The sequence below is a fragment of the Xyrauchen texanus genome, chromosome 47, assembly GCF_025860055.1.
Source record: "Xyrauchen texanus isolate HMW12.3.18 chromosome 47, RBS_HiC_50CHRs, whole genome shotgun sequence".
In the NCBI taxonomy this organism is placed as follows: Eukaryota; Metazoa; Chordata; class Actinopteri; order Cypriniformes; family Catostomidae; genus Xyrauchen; species Xyrauchen texanus.
Genome location: NC_068322.1, coordinates 23700174 through 23721079, shown reverse-complemented (window position 1 = coordinate 23721079; position 20906 = coordinate 23700174). Strand labels below are relative to the sequence as shown.

Here is a 20906-nt window from a genome sequence, read left to right as displayed (position 1 = left end):
GTCAAAACCAATCAAAAATCTGTCTTTATCAGCCATCACACTTGAAAGCATTTAGCAGCTCGGGAGCAGGCCGGGGTGAACACACCCACGCAGGGTTTTGAAGATCACATGTGAAATTACAGTTCACAGTCACTCCCAGAAGTCCATGCCACACCTTTAACCTGACCTCAAATCAGTGAGTGCCCTCAGGATTTCTGGCATTTAAACTCGTTACCATGTGTGCCGGTTTGATAGGATTACAACTTGACTTACTTTGTAACGAGTATGGTTGCTTACGCCTGATCTCCACGCAGTTTCTCTACTGCCCAAAGTAAATAACTCTGTCATGCCTGAATTTGAATCTATTTTTGTTTTGTCAAGTGGCTTGTTGTTTCGGTAGGTTTTATGTGATAAAACACAATAAAACAAATCTTACAGCGATCTCATAGAATCACGTAACTATGCCTAAATTTTTGCAAAACAATTTTTACGTGGCTTGTTGTACGTATTGTGGCAGTTTCCAGGTGAAATTAACACCAAAGGCACTAAAACAACAATTACTTGTATTGCCTTTCACACAAATCACGAGTTAAAAGTCAGATTAACAGTTCATAAACACTTCTTTTTCACCCACGTAATGTTATAAGTCTTTTCATGAGTTCAGTCAAGGGATGGAATGGCTATCAGGAGCACCAGGACTTTTCGAGGCCATTCAACGAAACAATCAGGTGCTGCCATTTACTTCCTTCTTCTTCGGTAGTCCATCGTATCTGATGATGACATTCCACTTCATTTACGGTGTACTCTTTTCTGACTGTAGAATCCAATCCTTGATCCACAAATTTTATTACATATTGGACATGTAAAGGCTGAGTTTGTAGAGGCAGACATGGTTGCATGTCTCCTTAGTCTTTTTTGTTGTTTCCTTATATTCCTCTCAGATTCCAGCTGCACAATTCCTGTGTGGCAGAGCTGCTTCCAGGTGGTTCGGTTTGCTGCGAATTCTTCAAGGCATAATGGATTTATTTAACACTTTCGTAGTGATGTTTTTAGTTGGTCTTTGTACCGCTTTTTCTGACCCCCTGCAGAGCGGCGGCCCTGATGCAGCTGACCATAAAGGATTCGCCGTGGAAGACGATCTTGAGGCATCCTAATAACATGCCCAAGCCAACGTAGTTGATGTTCAGTGACTGTTGCCTCCATACTCTTGCAGTTTGTTCTAGCAAGCACTTCAGAATGTGGTACATGGTCATAGCATGAAATCCCCAAGGTTCGCTGCAAGCACCTTATATGGAAACGCTCCAGCAACCTTAGGTGATGGCTATATATGACCCAGGCTCCACAGCTGTACAGAAGAGTGGTGATGCACACAGCTTTATAGATAGTAACTTTAGTGCCCAATTGAAGGTGCTTATTTTGAACGACCTTACGTCGAAGTTTGCCAAAGGCTGCAGAAGCTTGCCTTATCCGATTTTTTATTTCGTAATCGAGATTGCAGTCCTCTGATACAATGCTGCCTCTGCCATTTACTACTGCACATGGGAAACACCAAAAGCTATATACTCAAAGAGTGTGATGAAACGGCACTATCCGATTAAACTGCACTGTGGCACTGTGTATGGCAGTATAGCTGAGCAGCGCTGATTAATCTGATATGCTCTCGTGCCACACTGTCCAGTGGTAAACACAGCACTAATCATGTGACCCATTTGAAATGGATGCAGAATTCTCTGTTATACACCCGTATGATTTAGGAACTTTGTGCTGAAGCTATTTGAAACCGGATTCAACAGCCCTGATTTTCTAAACTGCAGTGACGAGGTAAACAGGAAAACATTGTACCATGCACAACGGCAATTACAGGCTTTTCAATCCACACATCACCACCCTAATAAAACTTTTTCAATTAAATATTCTATAGTTCAGTATTTAGAAACCAAACTTTTACCTACCCATTGTTAGAGTTACAAGTTTCTAGAATTGTTTGTTGATTCTATTATTATGTTACTACATTATTCTAATGTCTGTTTTTAGCATGTTGCTAATCTAACAACTTAATACTCTTGATTTTCTATATCCGTGGAATCAGGGCTTGGTATCAATACAGATTTTCCAATTAGATTCACTAGCTCTCGATTCAAATTAATTTGGGTATGTTTCAGTTATACATCTTTATATGTTTACATATGAAAGCACTTTGACAATTCTTGATACATATTACTATTTGATAAATTAATACTTTTTAAAGCTACTAAGGTTATCCAGCCAAGAGCAGTGAGTGTTTTTCTCATGTTATTGTTGTTTGATTAACAACATTCTAGACTGCAGCAGGTCTATTAGGATGCGTTTGCTTTTTTGTCCTGCTTCATTGTTCACTATAGACAACAATGACTAGATTTTACATTAAATGCTCACCAAGATGGGCATTTTCACCGAATATTGAAGTTCATTTATAGTTTATGCACGTATCCGCATTACCGAAACTCCACGCACAGTCCATCCGTAGAGTAAAAGAATGATCTTGTGATTTTGATGATGAAGATCACGATTAATCTGAAAATCATTTTTTTCCCCAGCCCTACATAGAATACCAGGATGACCTACTACATTTAACAAAACATAGCCTTACATTCCTTCCAAATGTAACCTTAAAGTTTGCCCAAAACATAGCTTTTAAAAGGCAGCAACAATTATGATGTTTGGAACAGCCTTCATGTCAGGAGGCCTGTGGTTCCTAAAAATGCTGCATGGGTGGGCAGCTGGTTTTGGAACAGAGCCATATTGAACTGTTTATACTAATACTTCAGTATAGAAGTTCATTTATAGTCTATAATTCTCTCAATTTGTGTTACCTTTAGCATGCTGCTAAGCTAACAACATGATAGGCCTACGCTAATAATCCTAAAAAATACATTATAACAATAATATGAAAAATTACGTGCAAAGATGTAAATTTAATTATATTTCAAAAGATTCACTTTGCTTAAAATATCGGGAACTCGGATCAAAGGGGCTCAGCTGACAAAAAGTTTGGGAACCCCTGCTATAGAACACTTACTTACAGACTCACTTAGAAGAGTCCTTCATACCTGTCCAATAGGAATTAACACAGTAGTCAATGATTTGTGAAGAGTTGGCAATGACTTACAGGGTCTCTTTGCTCGTCATTGTCTCGTATTGAAGGTCGGGATCTCACCAGCATGTCATCACTACATTCAGTGTCCGAGCCAGTGGGGGATTCGGGTAGATCCAGAAAATCATCTCGCTTTGGACCGCGGAATCTTATTTTGTCCAGCCGCTTTAGCATGTTCAAAACAGCCGCTTTAGGCTTTACCTTAACATTGTGTATGGCAGTCCTGCAGGGACAAAAAGTAGAACAAATTAATATGGCTGAAATAGTCACTGAGAGAACACATTTTTAAAGAGGACACATATTTTAAAGTTACACTGCCAACCTGCATGGGAAAAATGAGCTCACTTCCATTTTATTTACTTATTAACCAGGAACTTCTATAATGAATGTGAACGCAAAATGAAAAGACAGAATGGATAACAGAAAGCCACAACATTTATTTTGATTTAACTAATAACACATGTTCTTACACCTATTTGACCCAGAAGACCCCACAATGACCAATGAAAGGTGCTCACGAGCCCCCCATTTGAAACTTTGAATTTGTGGAGTTGTGTGTGCTTTCTCTAAGACTGCACTCCTAGTGGCTCTGGCCTCAGTTAAACAAGTGTGTGATATCCAGGTGCTGTCGGTCGACAGCTCATGCATTGTTTTTGGGCTTGGTCTTTCAAAAGCCACCATCAACTCAAAAATGCTATATGCTTAAGATTCTATCCATGTCTTTCAGGTCTCAGGTGGTCCACCTACAAGCCTTCTCTCCCACACCATTTAATTCGGATGGGGAGCAGTAAATGCATTTGTTTGTTATGCCCTGTGCAGGCATTACACATATATTTTAGAGCGCACCCACCAGTTTAGGCTGTTAGATTAGCTCCTTGTTTGTTATGGAGGATCTACAAAAGGCATGTCTGTCTCAAAGCAAAGGTTTTCTCACTGGATCGTGAATGCGAGTGCCCTCACTTATGAATGAGATGCCTTATAGGTGTGAAAGCGCATTTAACTATATATTAAATATAGATTCCCAGGCTGAGATTAACTTCCATCTGGTTTTCACCATGAGGGGTTATTCATTAATTCATACACTCAAAGGACTATCAATTAGATAGTCAGAAAAGGAGTTTTCCATAAAGCGTTTCACCACTGGCACATTTATTGGCACATATATTGGCACATTTGACAAGAAAGGCAGAAATAGCAAAAATGCTTTGTGTATCATCTGCATAGTGAAGAGAGACACTTAAACACCTGTAACATCGCTCAACTCCATCTCTCTAGTGTTCCATACAGGGTCAGAAATTAATTGTGGCTCTGGGCAGAAATCTCCCCTAAATTCAAAATATGGGGGGCCATGCCCCTGCAAAGAGTTTCTGTTGTTTTATTCTGATATAGTTCAAAATACATACATCGCAATCTAAATTGGAATTTTCATTGTGAAAATTTTATTTTTGCATTGTTTTATTCAACAGACAAGTTTATTTTAAACTCCTCATTCTAAATCTAGAGAAATGTTGTCATCTCCTCCTCTGTGTCTGTGCATTAGTTTTTGTTAATTTTATAGCCAAAATATTCTGAAATATGTGAATGAGGAAAAATAAAAAAATGTCAGTAACAATGCATATATCATGTAATTTTGTAATTATACATTTTTTCTAATTTAATTGTTTAAATTATAACATAAATGGATGACAGAGTCATTTTATATGGTTAGAATAGAAAAAAAAAATGCCCTTATAAAGATAAAAATTGCCACTGGAAGTAAAATATTGCACCTACAGTCAACAAAATTGGTACATACATACATATATATATATATATATATATATATATATATTTCTCCTCAAGCTGAAAACTTTCATAAGGAACAGGAAGTTTTTATATATTGCAGTCTCTGAACTTTTAAATACTCCTCCTTGGTGATTCATGAGACTGTCACTACATTAAGACAACATTTTGCCAAGACAGACAGTGTATTCAGTCCATTCATGATCAAATCAGTTCTATACTGTACATATACAAATACACATATTAATGGAATTCTGCATGAATCATAATCAAAGTTCAAAACTACAGGTGCTGCTTACATTAACACTCCCATGGCCGGAATTCTAATCCACAAACCACTGAATCAATGGATCAGTGAATGATTCAATGTAACGAAGAATACTAATGACACAGTGATCAATTAATCAATGATTCAGTGGATGAATAAATCACTGCATCAATTAATAATTGGATAAATGAATCAGTAATCAAATCAATTTATAAATGGATCAATAAACAAAGAGATAAATAAATCAGCAGATCAGTGAATCAATGGATCCACAAATCAGTAGATTATTAAAAAAGCTGTTCTGTATACAGCCTAATAAAATGATCATTAAATCAACCGTTAAGTGAATCAAAGGATCAACAGATCACAGAATCAATAGATCAATGATTCAGTGGATGAATGAATCAATGGATCAATGAATCAGTAGACTAATTAAAAATGGATTGCTATATAATAAATTAATCAATAAATCACATATAAATGATTCGAAAGATCAACAGATCAATAAATTAATGAATCAATGATTCAGTGGATGAAAGAATCAATGGAACAATGAATCAATGGATCCATAAATCAGTACACTAATTAAAAAATGGATCAATATATAATAAATGAATTACTGAATCAACAGTGAAATGAATCTGAACAACAGAGCAGTAAATTAATGAATCACTTATACAATGGATCAAAAACCAATGGATCAAATGATCAAAGAATCATATCAATTAATAAAAAAAATCAACTGATCACTGAATCAATAGCTCAATTAAGTGGATCAAAGTGGATCAGTGGAACAATTAATCAATGGGTCAATAAATCAGTGGACTAATTAATAAACAGATAAATATATAAATCTATGAATCAACTGGCCAATGGCCTGCAGACCAGGGACTCAGTTTGGACGGTGCGGTGGGAGAAATCCAGCGTTGTTGTCCAGAGTTGTTGGAAACGAAATTCAAACAGAGTTGGTTACAAGATTGATGGATGTCAAGAGACGGATTGATTATCTGGAATCATCGTAGAGCGAGTTAGCTAATCCGCTTGCCACCAAGATAGACATGGAACGAATTTTTGAAAAACTGGAGGATTTGTAGAACCGCAGTAGGCGGAATAACATCTGAATTGTTGGAATTCCTGAGCGTGAGGAGGCAGAGATATGGTGAAATTCCTAGATGAGCTCTTCCCAAGTCTGCTCGACATAACAGGCCACAAGCTGGAAATCGAGTGAGCTAACAGAGTCCCGGCTCGGAGACCGGCTGAGGAAGGCAGGCCCCGATCAATTCTGGCCAAATTTCTGAGATCATCTGATAAAGATCTTTTTTTTTGTAATTTAGTGTTTTTATTTATTTTGACAAAGTTTACAAAACATTTTGCAATATAAGAAAGAAAACTTATATGACTAGTTCTCTTCCAATCTCCCCCCCTTCCCGCACCCTCCCCCTTGCACTTCGGGACATTGAGCAGTATCCGAATAACAAGGGATAAAATAAAATGCATACAGAGAAAGACAAATAGAATAACATTAATGATAACACCCATAAGTAGCTGCAGATTAAGTAGCTAAATATTTCTTGACTATAGATATCCAGTTCTTCCACATCGAAAAAGTCCTAGGGTTAGCGTGATTGGACCGTGCAGATGACAACTCCAGATATAATATCTCCAATAAAGAGTGAAGCCAATGTTTAATAGAAAGGTCATGTGGAGGTTTCCACCGTTGAACAAGTAACTTCTTTGCAGCGGTCATGGCAGCTAACCAGAATTTCCGTACCTTCTCACAAAGAGGAAATTGAGAATTGTCATTTAACAATAAAATAACAGGATCTTTGGGAATACAAATCCTCGAGGCCTTGTACAACACATCAAGCACCGCATCCCAGAATTTTTGCACATCTGGACAGTCCCACAGCATATGCACCAAAGAGTCCACACATCCCGGTCCACAGAAATGACAATACGGGTGGGGTGACAAACCCATTACATGTCGTATGCGTGTGGTTAGATATGCCCTGTGAATAACTTTAAAATGAATGAATTGGTGATTCGGGTTCGTGGATGCATGGAATGTATTGTCCCACACTGTATTCCATTCAATTGTCCTGTTCGAAACGTTCAGATCTAATATCCAAGCTCTAGCTTTAGAAAAGTTATCTGTATTTAGATTTTGAAAGCAGCGATAAAAATATGAAACAATTCCTGTGCTTGGTGCGTTTGAGATCCAATTCACCACTGGATGGGTATGAAGATTTATACCCAAAGGTACCTTATGGGCCTTTAACACAGCACATAATTTGAAATATAAAAATAAAGTGTTATGCGAGATATTAAATCTTTCTATTAAGTCACGAAAATCCAGAATTGAACCTTCCCCTTTTATGTCGTTTAACGTTAGAATACCTTTTGTAGACCAGGAAGGCTGTACGAAAGGTTGACCGCCAGAAAGTAAGTTCAGATTGTGCCAAATCGGAGTATGAGTGTGCCATAAAGTTTTAGATGCAAAACAGGCTTCAATCTTTTTGAATATTTGAAGAGTGTAGGAAATTATAGGACCATAATATAATGAGCATTTCCTGTGAGAAAGGCCTGAAAATAAAAAATCTTGCAAACGAATTGGTAAAATGCGCTCTTCTTCTAATTGTTTCCATGAAGGCTGTGAGCTCGAATCAAACCATTTCAAAACTGAGAGCAGGACATCATCCATCTTTGAATATCCGACTCCACTTCCCCATAGATTGACGTATAGTTAACTCTGGAAATGAGGGATAAAGTAGGTCTCAACTGAATCCCTAAGTATTTGACTTGTGTTGAAATCTGAATATTATTTGGAATAGAAAAATTAAAACCATCTGAATTGAGAGGCATTAAAATAGTTTTATGATGATTCATTTTAAACCCCGATATTGCACCAAATTCGTCTATAGTTTGAAGGGCATTAGGAAGTGAGTGTTGTAGATCAGATAAAAATAGCAGAGTATCGTCGGCATACAAAGAAATGGAATGGGTAGAGGAGCCTAACTGAATCGGGGTAATGAGATTACATTGTCTAACATACTGTGCCAAGGGTTCTAACGATAAGTTGAACATAAGGGGAGAAAGCGGGCACCCCTGTCTTGTGCCTCTGCAAATATTAAAAGTATCTGAAATGAGTCCACCAGTAGAAACCCTGGCTATGGGATTAGTGTATAGAGTTTGAACCATTCTAATAAAATGGTCACCGAAATTAAACCTCTTCAATGTATACCATAGATAGCTCCATTCCAGCCGATCAAAGGCTTTTTCAGCATCAATAAACAGAAGGCCGCTAGGTGTTTCTAATTTCTCGGATTCAGCAATGATATGTAACACTCGACGAACATTGTCATAAGCCAAACGACCCGTAATAAATCCTGATTGATCTGAGTCAATTAATTTATGTATCACTGACTGTAGACGCCTGGCAATAACTTTAGCATACATTTTAACGTCATCGTTAATCAAGGAGATGGGCCTATAATTAGAACAGTCCGAATGATCTTTGCCGGGTTTAGGCATAACCGTGATTAGAGCTGTGTTGAGATCTCAGTGAAAACGGCCTTTGAATATGGACTCATTTATAGTACGTAACCAGATATGGCCAAGTAGATCCCACAGCACCAGATATAGATCAACTGGTAAGCCATCGATTCCCGGGGACTTACCTTTGTTTGAGCTTAATAATGCGCAGTGTAATTCTTCTATGGTGATTGCAGATTGCAGTTGTCAGCCTCCTCCTTAGAAAGTAAGTTTAAGTTTAACTGATCAAAAAAGGTTTTTAACTGATCAGAACTGGGTTGCATTTCTGAAGAATATAATTTTTCGAAAAATGACATGAACGTTTTGTTAATGTCTGTGGGATGTGAAGTGAGACCTTTTTTTGAACTCTGGATTGCTTGAATGTTAAAACGTCGCTCATGTTTTTTAAGAGTAAGTGCAAGGAGTCTGCTTGGTCTGCTTCCATCCATGTAATATTTATGTTTTGTAATGTGCATTAAATACTCAGCTCTTCTTCGTAACAGATCATTAAGTGCAACCCTCTCTACGTGTAATTTTTGTTGTGTATCATTGGAAAATGTATTGCTTAATTCCTTTTCTAAATCCCCGCATCTTCTCTCTAACTTTGATATTTGTTCAAGATATTTTTTTTAGCTTAGCTGAAAAGGAAATAGCATTGTTCCTTAAAAACCCTTTGATGGAGGCCCATAGCATTTCTTGATTAGCAACAGAGTCTTGGTTTATATTGATAAATTCGCTCAGTCCTGCTCTCAGTTGAGAAAGAAAGTCTTCATTTTGCAGTAAACAGATATTAAATCTCCATCGGGATGGTTTACAAGATGTATTAATCTGAAGATGTGCTAGAACAGCATTATGATCGGAAATACTTTGTGGTAAAATTTCAATATTAATTAGACCTGAAAGTAACGGAGATGAAAGTAAAATATAATCAATTCTTGAAAATGATTTATGACTTGGGGAGAAATAGGTGTATTCTTTGGCTGTTGGATTATGTAGTCGCCAAGCATCACATACATCTATATCTTTAATGAGCGATCTCAGCCTGTAGAAGACTGAGCTTGTGCTACTGAAAATGAAGGATTGGAACGATCCAAAACTGTGTCGAAGCACGGCATTCATATCAGATCCAACGATAATTGAATAGCCTTGGAGCGATAATATAGTTTTGGAGACATTTGGAAAGAAGGAGGCATCATAAGAGTTCGGAGCATAAATATTCACAAATGCCAACCTCTTTCCTTCTATTAACGTACAGCAATATGCTATTCTACCATTCTCATCAGAACCTGTGTGTTCAATAATAAAGTTAGAATTACGTTTAAATAAAATTATCACTCCCTTCTTCTTAGATTTACAGCTAGATGATACTATGAAGATATAATGTCTATTTTGCAGTCTTTTTGCATCCATGGCGGTCAGGTGGGTTTCCTGAAGAAACGCCACATCAACCTTTTTCCTGTGTAAAAGATCTAACACCCGTGTACGTTTAATAGGAGAGTTTAACCCCCTGACGTTAAAAGACAGTATGTTTATTTTAACCATAGTCTATAGTGACTGGACACACACAAATTAATATGTAATGTTTAGAGCAAGTTATCGAGTGTACCATTAAAGTTCCCATTGTAATATGCAAAAACAAAAAAGGTCCCGAGTGCTTTAAGCGCCTAAGCGTCCCCTCCCTCTCCCACCTTCCCCTTTTAGCAAACGTCTGTGGCGGTCGCGAGGCAATGTCTGAACACTATTAACCTTCTTAGCCCCCTATGTATTTAACAGTTGAGGAGATTTAAATTAAAGAACAAATATTCCAAAATCGGAAGAACTGTCAAACTTACATTATTCATATAACTAGATTTTAAGGCAACCAGATTTAACTGAAGTCTAAGAACTGTCACTTAGTCCGTCTATTCTGAGTAACGTTACACCAACGACCAATAGTTAAACCAGACCTTCACAATTAACTGTCTACAACCTGCACCATTTGAAGATCGAATTTTGAAAACTGAAAATTGTTTGACAAAATGCAATTATGTACATAAAAATAATTTACCATTTCACTTTGGTGAACTACACTCCATATATGCTGATAGTGAATTGGTCCATGTATTGTATAGGTTATTCAGCAAAAAACTCAAACGATGTCACCTTAGGCCGTCTAACGTTACTCATCCATTTCCTCCGGTGGCGGGAAGTTTAAGGATCTACGAGCAGATACTGATGCGTTAACATCCAGACCCTCGAGATATTTTTCAGCGCTCTCGGAGATTCAAACGAGTATTTCTGACCCTTGTGGGAGACTCTCAGCGATGCTGGGTAGATTAGGAAAGTTTCTGCGCCTTTCTGGTGAAGCTTGAATCTTACGGTCGAAAAAGCCTTCCTCTTTTGCGCTGTCTCGTGACTGTAGTCCGCGTAGAATTCCAGGCGCGCTCCTCTGGGCAAAGTGGGTTTTGCTTTCCGGGCTCCTTGAAGGATGGCTTGCCTGTCAGGATAGCGGAGGAGCCGGAATATCAACGATCGTGGTTTTGGTGAGTTGGAATTCGAATACACTCGGTGAGCTCTGTCGATCTCGATCAGACTTGAGCCGCCGAAAGGTCGAGGATCCATTTAGGTAGCATTTTCTGTAGAAAACCGACCGGATCATCTCCTTCCATTCCAGTTGGTAGATTAACCAGGCGGACATTGTTGCGGCGTGACCGGTCTTCGAGGTCATTGCATTTCCGTTGCATCTGTTCAAGCTGAGATAGGCAGAGGTTCGCATCTTTTTAGTGTTGCGTAAACTGCCCTGAAGATTGTCCACTTTGGTTGTAATTGACGTCACATTTTTACTCAAGGAATCCATTTCCTCTTTCATCGATCGAAGAGCAGCGCTGTTTTCATTTATAAAGTCCTTGAATGGGTTAAGGGCCGATTGTATTGCCTCTGTTAACATGCGGGTAACCATTTCGCGCATGGCCTCCTGTTGTGCTTCGATTGCATGGCTAACAATTGAGGCTACGTCGTCCTCGAGCGTTTTGAGTCGTTTGCAGCCCGCTGCCGATTTCTGCGGTGAACTCGACTTCTTAGTTGCCATATTTGAAATAAAACTTATATAGTTGTGACAAAATATGCTATTCTTCCTCAACGTGGAAAAAAAAAAACAACGTTCAATTAGGAGGTTTTAGTCAGGAGCCTAGTGCTGTGCAGCCATCTTGCAGCGCGCGTCACCGGAAGTCCATCTGATAAAGATCTTGTGTTACGCGAGGCGAGGAGTAAAGGAAAGCTTTCTAGGAAGAATCACAACATTTTCTTGTTCCCAGACTTTGCAAATTCAACAAGAGAGAATCTTGATCGATTCAAGGAATGTAAGAATCTCTTACATCAACATAAGATCGCTTTTACTTTGATGTTTCCAGCCAAACTGAGAATAGATACTAAGGATGGCCGCAAAGTATTTGCATGCCTGCAGCAAGCACTGTCTTTCATAAAAACATTGGAGTGAGTAAGCCTTTTGCTGGTTCCGCCAAGAGGCTGGAGTATGTGTAGTATCATTTCTTTGGGACAGTGTTGTGGATGAACTGCTCATTTGGGTGCTTATGCCTTCTGTTGGCATATATGTTATTAAAATGTTTAATGTTATTAAATGTTATTAATGTTATTGAATTGTGTTCCAAAATGTAACTACTTGTTACAGTCTCTCCCTGTAGATGTCCCCCTCTCTTATTTCAAGCAATTTGATATCATAGCGAAGTCCTTCATTTGGAATGGTAACTGTTCCAGATTACATATGAATAAGTTACATAGGCCGATTGACAAATGTGGGCTAGGCCTACCCAAGATTTTGTTTTATTATTATGCATTCGGTCTCAGACATTTGGCTCATTGGTCACTTCCACCTATGAGAGCCCCTCCCTGGTTTTGTATTGAACAGGAAGTTCTTGCCCCTATTTTGCCATTGCAAAGCCTTTCTATCAAACTAACTGTAGTAGTTAAGTCACACCCTGTTATCTCGCATTTGCATGCGGTTAGTGTTGTCAAAAATACCGGTACCAAGTCGGTACTCAAACAAAAAATGATTTACGAATTTCTGAAGGAAGCCTACCGGGGTACCAAGTACCGAGTCAACCCGGTACCCACACAGAGGCGGGAACGTTCGAACGCTCACAACAAGCAAAAGATTGCAGCAAGCAAAGCTGCTGCTGCGGAGTCTCAACTGAATCATGTCGAAATGAAAAGTGGAAAAAGATTTGGAAATTCTTTGTATTTGAGGCTGATGAAAAGGGAAACATCATAGATCAGCAAAAACCTATTTGTAAACGATGCTTTCGCAATTTTCTGACAAAAGGAGGAAACAAAGTTAATAAAGCACGTGAAAGACAGACACCCAGATTTATTCAAGCAAATAAAGCGGGCGAGTTTAAAAGCATATTATCATTTGCATTAGGTCTGAAACGTTTAGTCGACATTATCGACATCCTCGAAAATACAAAATTGATGAGAAAAATTTTCTTGTCGAATAGTCGTTTGATCTCATTTAACGTAACATGAAATCACATTAAACTGTAACGATATCGCGTGAGAGCAGCAGTGCCATTCACGCCTGACGGAGGAGAAGAATTACACAGATCAGTCCCTATGCACTCTAAACTTTCACAGTTTATTTTATTAGATCCCAAAGTATTAGGGAATTTAAAAAAATAAAAAGTACATTCAGAAGCATGTACCGTTGTGGAATAAGCAGAGGCGGAGCTCTTTAAAGGAAACATCCCGGCGTAACATCTTAAATGCAGTCAAATTGCTTTATTAAAGTTCAAATAATACAGAAGCAGATCATGTTAAGAACTATAAACTCAGAAACTGGCATTTCTCTGTGTGGTCGGTGCCTCTTCTATGAGTAGCACGAATGTCCCGATCTAAGGGGGACAGATTGAAACTGCACCCGGCTGAGAGAGACTCTGCCTCGGGGAACTTATCCCTCGCGCACACACACTTAATGCAGCTAGATTAGAATGCGGTTGCTTGTGACTTATTTAATAATATCATATATATATATATATATATATATATATATATATATATATATATATATATATATATATGTCACTGTGCATTTCTTATCATGAAGAAAATTGGCAATATGCAGCTTTATTAATAAGGGAGCACTTTGCACATTAGTTTGGAAATAGTTTTTATTAATTCTATTGTATGCTTGTTTATTTAGGCTTTTTTTTAAGTACTTGGTAAACACTTAAATTAAAAGTTGCAAAAGTTAAAGCAAATCTTATATAAGTGTTCAAAAATACTTTAAGCATACATTGTTCAGTTTTGTTATAATTCAAAAATAATATATATTTAAATTAAAGTGTTGCTCAATGGTATATTTCTGTTCTTAGTTCTGCTGCTAATGTTTTGAAGACTTTGTTAATAAAAGAGTGCTGTTTAGAAACCTGTTTTTGCTTTGGTACCGAAAATGGTATCGAGTTTCTGTGAAATTTCTGTGAAATTTCACTGGTATTGGTACCGACTACTGAAATTTTGGTACCGTGACAACACTACATGCAGTATAGACATGTTTAATTAATAGAGTGTTTAATTCAGACTTTTATTTAAATGTTACCCTTAAATGTACCCAAAACTATGTATGGAAAGGTCCCCTTTCTGCTGGTCAGAGTGGATTGAGAGGGGGGCTTACTACACTCAGTGACCTATATGAGAGTGGAGTGTTGAGATCCTTTGAAAATTTGGTTCAACACATTGAGATTCCCATAACTCAGTTCTTTAGGTATTTACAGATGTGCCACCTGCTCTGTACTATATTTGGGAGTAGCTCACACCCCCCTAAAGCAGCAGATACTCTTGGAGAGGTGATTACTGCTTTTGGAAAAGGTAATGAGGCATCAGTGTATTACTCCCTGTTGATTCAGAGTCTGGGGGACATAGCTTTCTATCAAGAGGTTATGGGAGAATAATTTCAACTTGGTATTGGAGGAGGAAGTGTGGGCTACGATTCTAAAAAAATGTCAAGTCTGCATCTAGAGATGCAAGGGTTCGTCTTATGCAATTTAAGATTGTACATAGCTTCTATTGGACCCCTCTAGATTACACTAGATGCTGATTGATATATAAATGAATAAATGAATCAACAGATAAATTAATCACTGGAACAAATAATCAATAGTTCCATAAATTGGTACACTAATTAAAAAAACTGATTCATATATAATGAATGGATCAATGATTCAGTGGATCAAAGAATTTATGGAAAATGATCAATGGATCAATGAATCAATAGACTAATTATAAACTGATTTACAGTATAAATAAATGGACCAATCACTCACCATTTAAATGAATCATCAGACAAATGAATCAATCAATTGAGTAATCAGATCAATTAGATAAATTAATAATTCAGTAGAATAATTAATAAAAGGATTGATAAAAATGGATCAGTGAATCAACAGATCAATGAATGATCATTGAATCGGTCAGTGGATCATGCACCTATCCGTGACTGACCATACACACAACACATGTAGCCACAATCACTTCATCTTTTGTGTCATTAAACAGTGTGTTCTATAGACTGTGTGTGTGTGCGCGTGTGTGCGTGTGTGTGTGTGTGTGTGTGTGTGTGTGTGTGTGTGTGTGAGTGTGTGTGTGAGCGTGTGTGTGAGCGTGTATTTATCACTTTGTGTGGACCAAATGTCCCCATAAGGATAGTAAAACCCGAAATGTTTGACCTTGTGGGGACATTTTGTTGGTCCACATGAGGAAAACAGCTTATAAATCATACTAAATTATGTTTTTTGAAAATTTTAAAATGCAGAAAGTTTTCTGTGAGGGTGAGGTTTAGGGGTAGGGGTAGGGTTAGGGGATAGAAACGTTTGTACAGTATAAAAAAACATTATGTCTATGGAAAGTCCCCATAAAACATGGAAACACAACATATGTGTGTGTGTGTATATGTGTATGTGTGTGTGTGTGTGTGTGTGTGTGTGTGTGTGTGTGTGTGTGTGTGTGTGTGTGTGTGTGTGCTAGCGTGCGTGCGTGCGGTCCTGATATTCTATAGAATGATAGATACACTGTGACCCTGATGTTAAAATGACAGATAAACGGTCACATTCCTGGAACGCATGTAAAAATGTAACAGAAAACGCCAAGACCCATGTTATTATGACGCCCATTTAAATCCGCGAGCTCTTAGTGCGACACGAGTCATATGAAGTGTTTCATTTATAAGAATGGACATTCCTGTATCTCTGAATCATGACAGTCATATGGACACATTGCAAATCGCCTGTTGCCGTCTTGAATACATCCTTCTTATATCTTAAACCGAAATATCTTACCCATCTCGTAAATCGGAGCGAAGTTTCATGAACCCTGCTGATAGTGTGTGATAGATCCTGTAGGAACACCTGCTGGAAAACTGCTGCAGATATTCATAAGATCTCCGATCAGCAGCAGGACCTCTCTCTCTCTCTCTCTCTCTCTCTCTCTCTCTCTCTCTCTCTCTCGCTCTCGCTCTCGCTCTCGCTCTCTCTCTCCCCCCTGAAGAGCTGTTTTTATCTCCCGGGAGTCATGATTATTAATGTCAATCCCTCGAGAGAACATACATCACTGCGTGTGTCTTGTCACTGAACACACACACACAGCAGACAGGCAGATCCTCTAAACGCGTTTGCTGATCTCTTAAAGGGGCCGCAGCACAGACGACGATACGGTTTAAACAGCCGTGGTCAAAAGTATTGGCAGTGACGTATATTTTTGTTTTACAAAGTTTGCTGCTTCAGTATTTGTAGATTCTTTTTCACATGTTTCTATTGTATACTGGAAAACAATGATAAGCGTTTCATAAGTTTTAAAGGCTTTTATTAGCAGAAACACTCAATTTATTCAGAGTCAATATTTACAGTGTTGACCCTTGTTCTGTCATAACCTCTGCAATTCACTCCGGGATGCTGGATATCAGCTTCTGGGCCAAATCCTGACTGATGGCGATCCACTCTTGCCTTATTAGTGCTCGGATTTGATCACAATTTGTGGGCTTCCGTTTTGTCCATTCGGCTTTTGAGGATTGACCACAGGTTCTCTATGGGATTAAGATCCGGGGAATTGCCTGGCCACGGATCCAAAATTTCAATGTAATGATCTTCGAGTGACTTCATTATCACACTGCTGGAAAATGCACGGATCATCACCAAATTGCTCCTGGATCGTTGGGAGAAGTTGCTCTTGCAGGACGTTTTGATAACAATCTTTATTCATGGCAGTGATTTTGGGCAGAACTGTGAGAGAGCCCACTCCCTGTGATGAAATGTAACCCCCACACATGGATGGTCTCAGGATGCTTCACTGTTGGCACGACACAGGACTCATGGTAGCGTTCATCTTTTCTTCTCCGGACTATCGATTTTCCAGATGTCACAAACAGTCAGAAGGGGGCTTCATCAGAGAAAATATCTATGCACCAGTCTTCTGCTGTCCAATCCTTGTACCCAGAACTGCTGTACAGAACTAATGATCTAAATACTTATGACACTGAAAACTGTCAATACACTGAAATAAGAATCCACACAGGACTTTAAAAGCTATGATATAGGAAAAGAAGGCATTATATTTCAGCATTATATATTAAGTCCTTGTGGGAAATTTTCAAGTTTTTTCACTGTAATAATTAATAGAAATGTTTCCAAACCTCTCTTCTTATTGACAAATTCATCTGATAAGAGCCCTTAAAGGGATAGTTCATCCCCAAAAATTGCAATTCTCATTATTTACTCATCCTCATGCAACCCCAGATGTGTATGACTTTCTTTCTCCTGCTGAACTTAAATTAAGATTTTTAGAAGAATTTCTCAGCTCTGTAGGTCCACACAATGCAAGTGAATGGGTGTCAACATTTTAAAGCTAAACAAACAAACACAAGTCAGCATAAAAATAATCCATAAGACTCTAATGGTTAAATCAGTATCTTCAGAAGTGATGTGATAAGTGTGGACGAGAAACAGAGAAACAGTTTTTGGTGATTTATGTTCTTCTCTTAATATCTCCCCCTGCTGTCTAGCAAAAAAGGACTTAAATATTGATCTGTTTCTAACCCACACCTATCATATCACTTTTGAAGACAATGGATTAAACCACTGGAATCTTATGGATTACATTTATATTGCTTTTATGTGCTTTTTGAAGCATCAACATTTTGATAAAATAATAAAATAATCTTAAAAAAAATCTGAATTTGTGTTCTGCAGAAGAAAGAAAGTCATACACATCTGGGATGGCATGAGGGTGAGTAAATGATGAGAGAAATTAAAAGTGATAAAGTGATAGCTCAGAAAGAATTTAATATTCTGACATTATTTCTCTACCCTCATTTTCTATACCCTCTACCCACCAAAAAACATTCACTGAAAGTAAATAGTGACTCAGGACAAACATTCTGTCTACTATCTCCTTATTGTGTTGCATGGAAGAATTTGGGTTTGGAACAACATGATGGGGAATGATGACAGAATTTCCATTAATAATAATAACAATAATTCTGTAGTACATGTTCAATGTGTATTATGTAATGGAATATAGGGGAGTAAATGTCTATTATGTCATTTGTGAAAGTAACGAGTTACTTGAGTACTCTTTTTATTGGATACTTTCTTTCTCATACTCAAGTAATTATTTATGTTAGTACTTTTACTTCTACTTGAGTAATTATTTTTTTGAAGTAATTGTACTTTTAATTGAGTACAGTTTTTGGCGACTCTACCCACCTCAGTTGATAAATAACACGGACGTGAAAGTTTTTGACAACATCAAGATTTTAGGTTAAAATGTATAGGCCTATGTCTGAAATTATGTAAATTTCTATGTTGTGTCACTAGTCACCATTTCTTTTAATATTTGCACTATATTAATCACCATTTTAAAGTTCATTTCAACAGTTTTGCAGTGTGATCTCTATTGCATAACATCTTTTTATTTAAAATGTGTAAAAATATGCATTATGTCTATAAAATGATATATGCATAGCAAATACATAAAATTATAAATATTGTATACAGTATATATATATATATATATATATATATATATACAGTGCATACGGAAATTATTCCCAGCGCTTCACTTTTTCCACATTTTGTTATGTTACATCCTTATTCCAAAATGGATTAAATTCATTATTTTCCTCAAAATTCTACAAACAACACCCCATAATGATAATGTGAATGAAGTTTGTTTGAAATCTTTGCAAATGTATTAAAAATAAAAAAACAAAAAAAAAATCACATGTACATAAGTATTCACAGCCTTTGCCATGACACTCAAAATAGAGCTCAGGTGCATCCTGTTTCCACTGATCATCCTTGATGTTTCTACAACTTGATTTGAGTCCACCTGTGGTAAATTCAGTTGATTGGACATGATTTGGAAAGACACACAGAGCTCCAGCATTCCTCTGTGGAGAGAGGAGAAACTTCCAGAAGAACAACCATCTCTGCAGCACTCCACCAATCAGGCCTGTATGGTAGAGTGGCCAGACGGAAGCCACTCCTCAGTAAAAAGCACAAGACAGCCCACCTAGAGTTTGCCAAAAGGCACCTGAAGGACACAGCCAAGATAACAAAGGAGTGGCTATGGGACAACTCTGTGAATGTTCTTGAGTGGCCCAGCCAGAGCCCAGACTTGAACCCGATTGAACATCTCTGGAGAGATCTGAAAATGGCTGTGCACCGACACTCCCCATCCAACCTGATGGAGCTTGAGAGGTCCTGCAAAGAAGAATGGGAGAAACTGCCCAAATATAGGTGTGCCAAGCTTGTAGCATCATACACAAAAAGACTTGAGGCTGTAATTGGTGCCAAAGATGCTTCAACAAAGTATTGAGCAAAGGCTGTGAATACTTATGTACATGTTTTTTTTTTTTTTATAAATTTGCAAACATTCATGTTGTCATTATGGGGTATTTTTTGTAGAATTTTGAGGAAAATAATGAATTAAATCCATTTTGGAATAAGGCTGTAACATAACAAAATGTGGAAAAAGTGAAGCGCTGTGAATATTTTCCGGATGCACTGTGTGTGTGTGTACATAGAGATATTATATATAATATATATATATATATATATATATATATATATATATATATATCTCTGTCTATCTCTTCATTTCATCAGACAAGAGAATGTTGTTTCTCTCAGTCTGAGAGTGCTTTAGGTGCTTTTATTTTCAGTGGAGTGTTGCAGTGATGGTTGTCCTACTGCAAGTTTCTCCCATCTCCACTCATGATCTCTGGAGCTCAACCAGAGTGACCATCGGGCTCTTGATCACCTCTCCTACCAAGGCCCTTCTCCTCCAATTAGACAAGAAGAGTCCTGGTTGTTCTAAACTTCTTCCATTTAAGAATTATGGATGCCACTGTGATCTTAGGAACATTTAATGCAGTCAAAAAAATATGTATCCTTCCCCAGATCGGTGCCTTGACACAATCCTGTCTCTGAGCTCTGCAGGCAGTTCCTTTGACCTTATGGCTTGGTTTATGTTCTGATATACATTTTCAGCTGTGAGACCTTATATAGACAGATGTGTGCAGTCCAATTAATTGAATTTGCCACAGGTGGACTCCAATCAAAATGTAGAAACATCTCAAAGATGATCCAGAGAAATGAGATGCACCTGAGCTAAATTTCAAGTGTCATAGCAAAGGGTCTGAATATTTCTGTCAATGTGATATTTCACTTTTACTTTTTAATACATTTGCTAAAGTTATCAAAAATCTAGTTTTTCCTTTGTCATTATTTATGGGGTATGGAGTGTAGATTGATGTGAAAAAAAGAAGCATTTTATCATGAGGCTATATATGGCCTAAATATTACAATTAAAAAACACAAGAGATGAAAATGTTTAAATGTAGATTGAAGGTGGATTTATTCTGTCCTTTAATAGAAAAAACTGTGGTAATTATCTAAACAACATATTGCTACTGTAAAACAATAATAAAGTAAAATTGAATCAGCAATTAACTTTGTAAATAGCTTTCAGATTATTGCAGTCATTTTAAGTTCTTTCTTTTAAAGGCAGTGATGGAAAATAACAGTTTAATGGCAGTAGTAATAACAAATATTGCTATATAAATACATCAATCCATAAATATGTGTAAACACATACAAAACATCAATTGCAAAACAAGTCACTTTAGATTAATAAATATCAAGAAAAACAATAAAATAGGCCTACTCA

The 20906-nt window shown here is 37.5% G+C and overlaps 1 protein-coding gene across 1 annotated transcript in view; it reads right to left on the bottom strand.

Annotated features, from left to right (window-relative positions):
* Positions 1 to 16169, bottom strand: part of gramd4a (GRAM domain containing 4a) — a 111281-nt gene extending 95112 nt beyond the window's left edge. Inside the window, exons 1-2 of the mRNA XM_052120506.1 lie at positions 16019 to 16169; positions 3128 to 3335 (exon numbers count right to left, since the gene is read on the bottom strand). Coding sequence (XP_051976466.1) covers positions 3128 to 3335; positions 16019 to 16047 — 237 coding nt within the window. The 5' untranslated portion in view covers positions 16048 to 16169. The remainder of the gene's footprint in view (positions 1 to 3127; positions 3336 to 16018) is intronic.
* Between the last annotated feature and the right edge of the window lie 4737 nt (positions 16170 to 20906).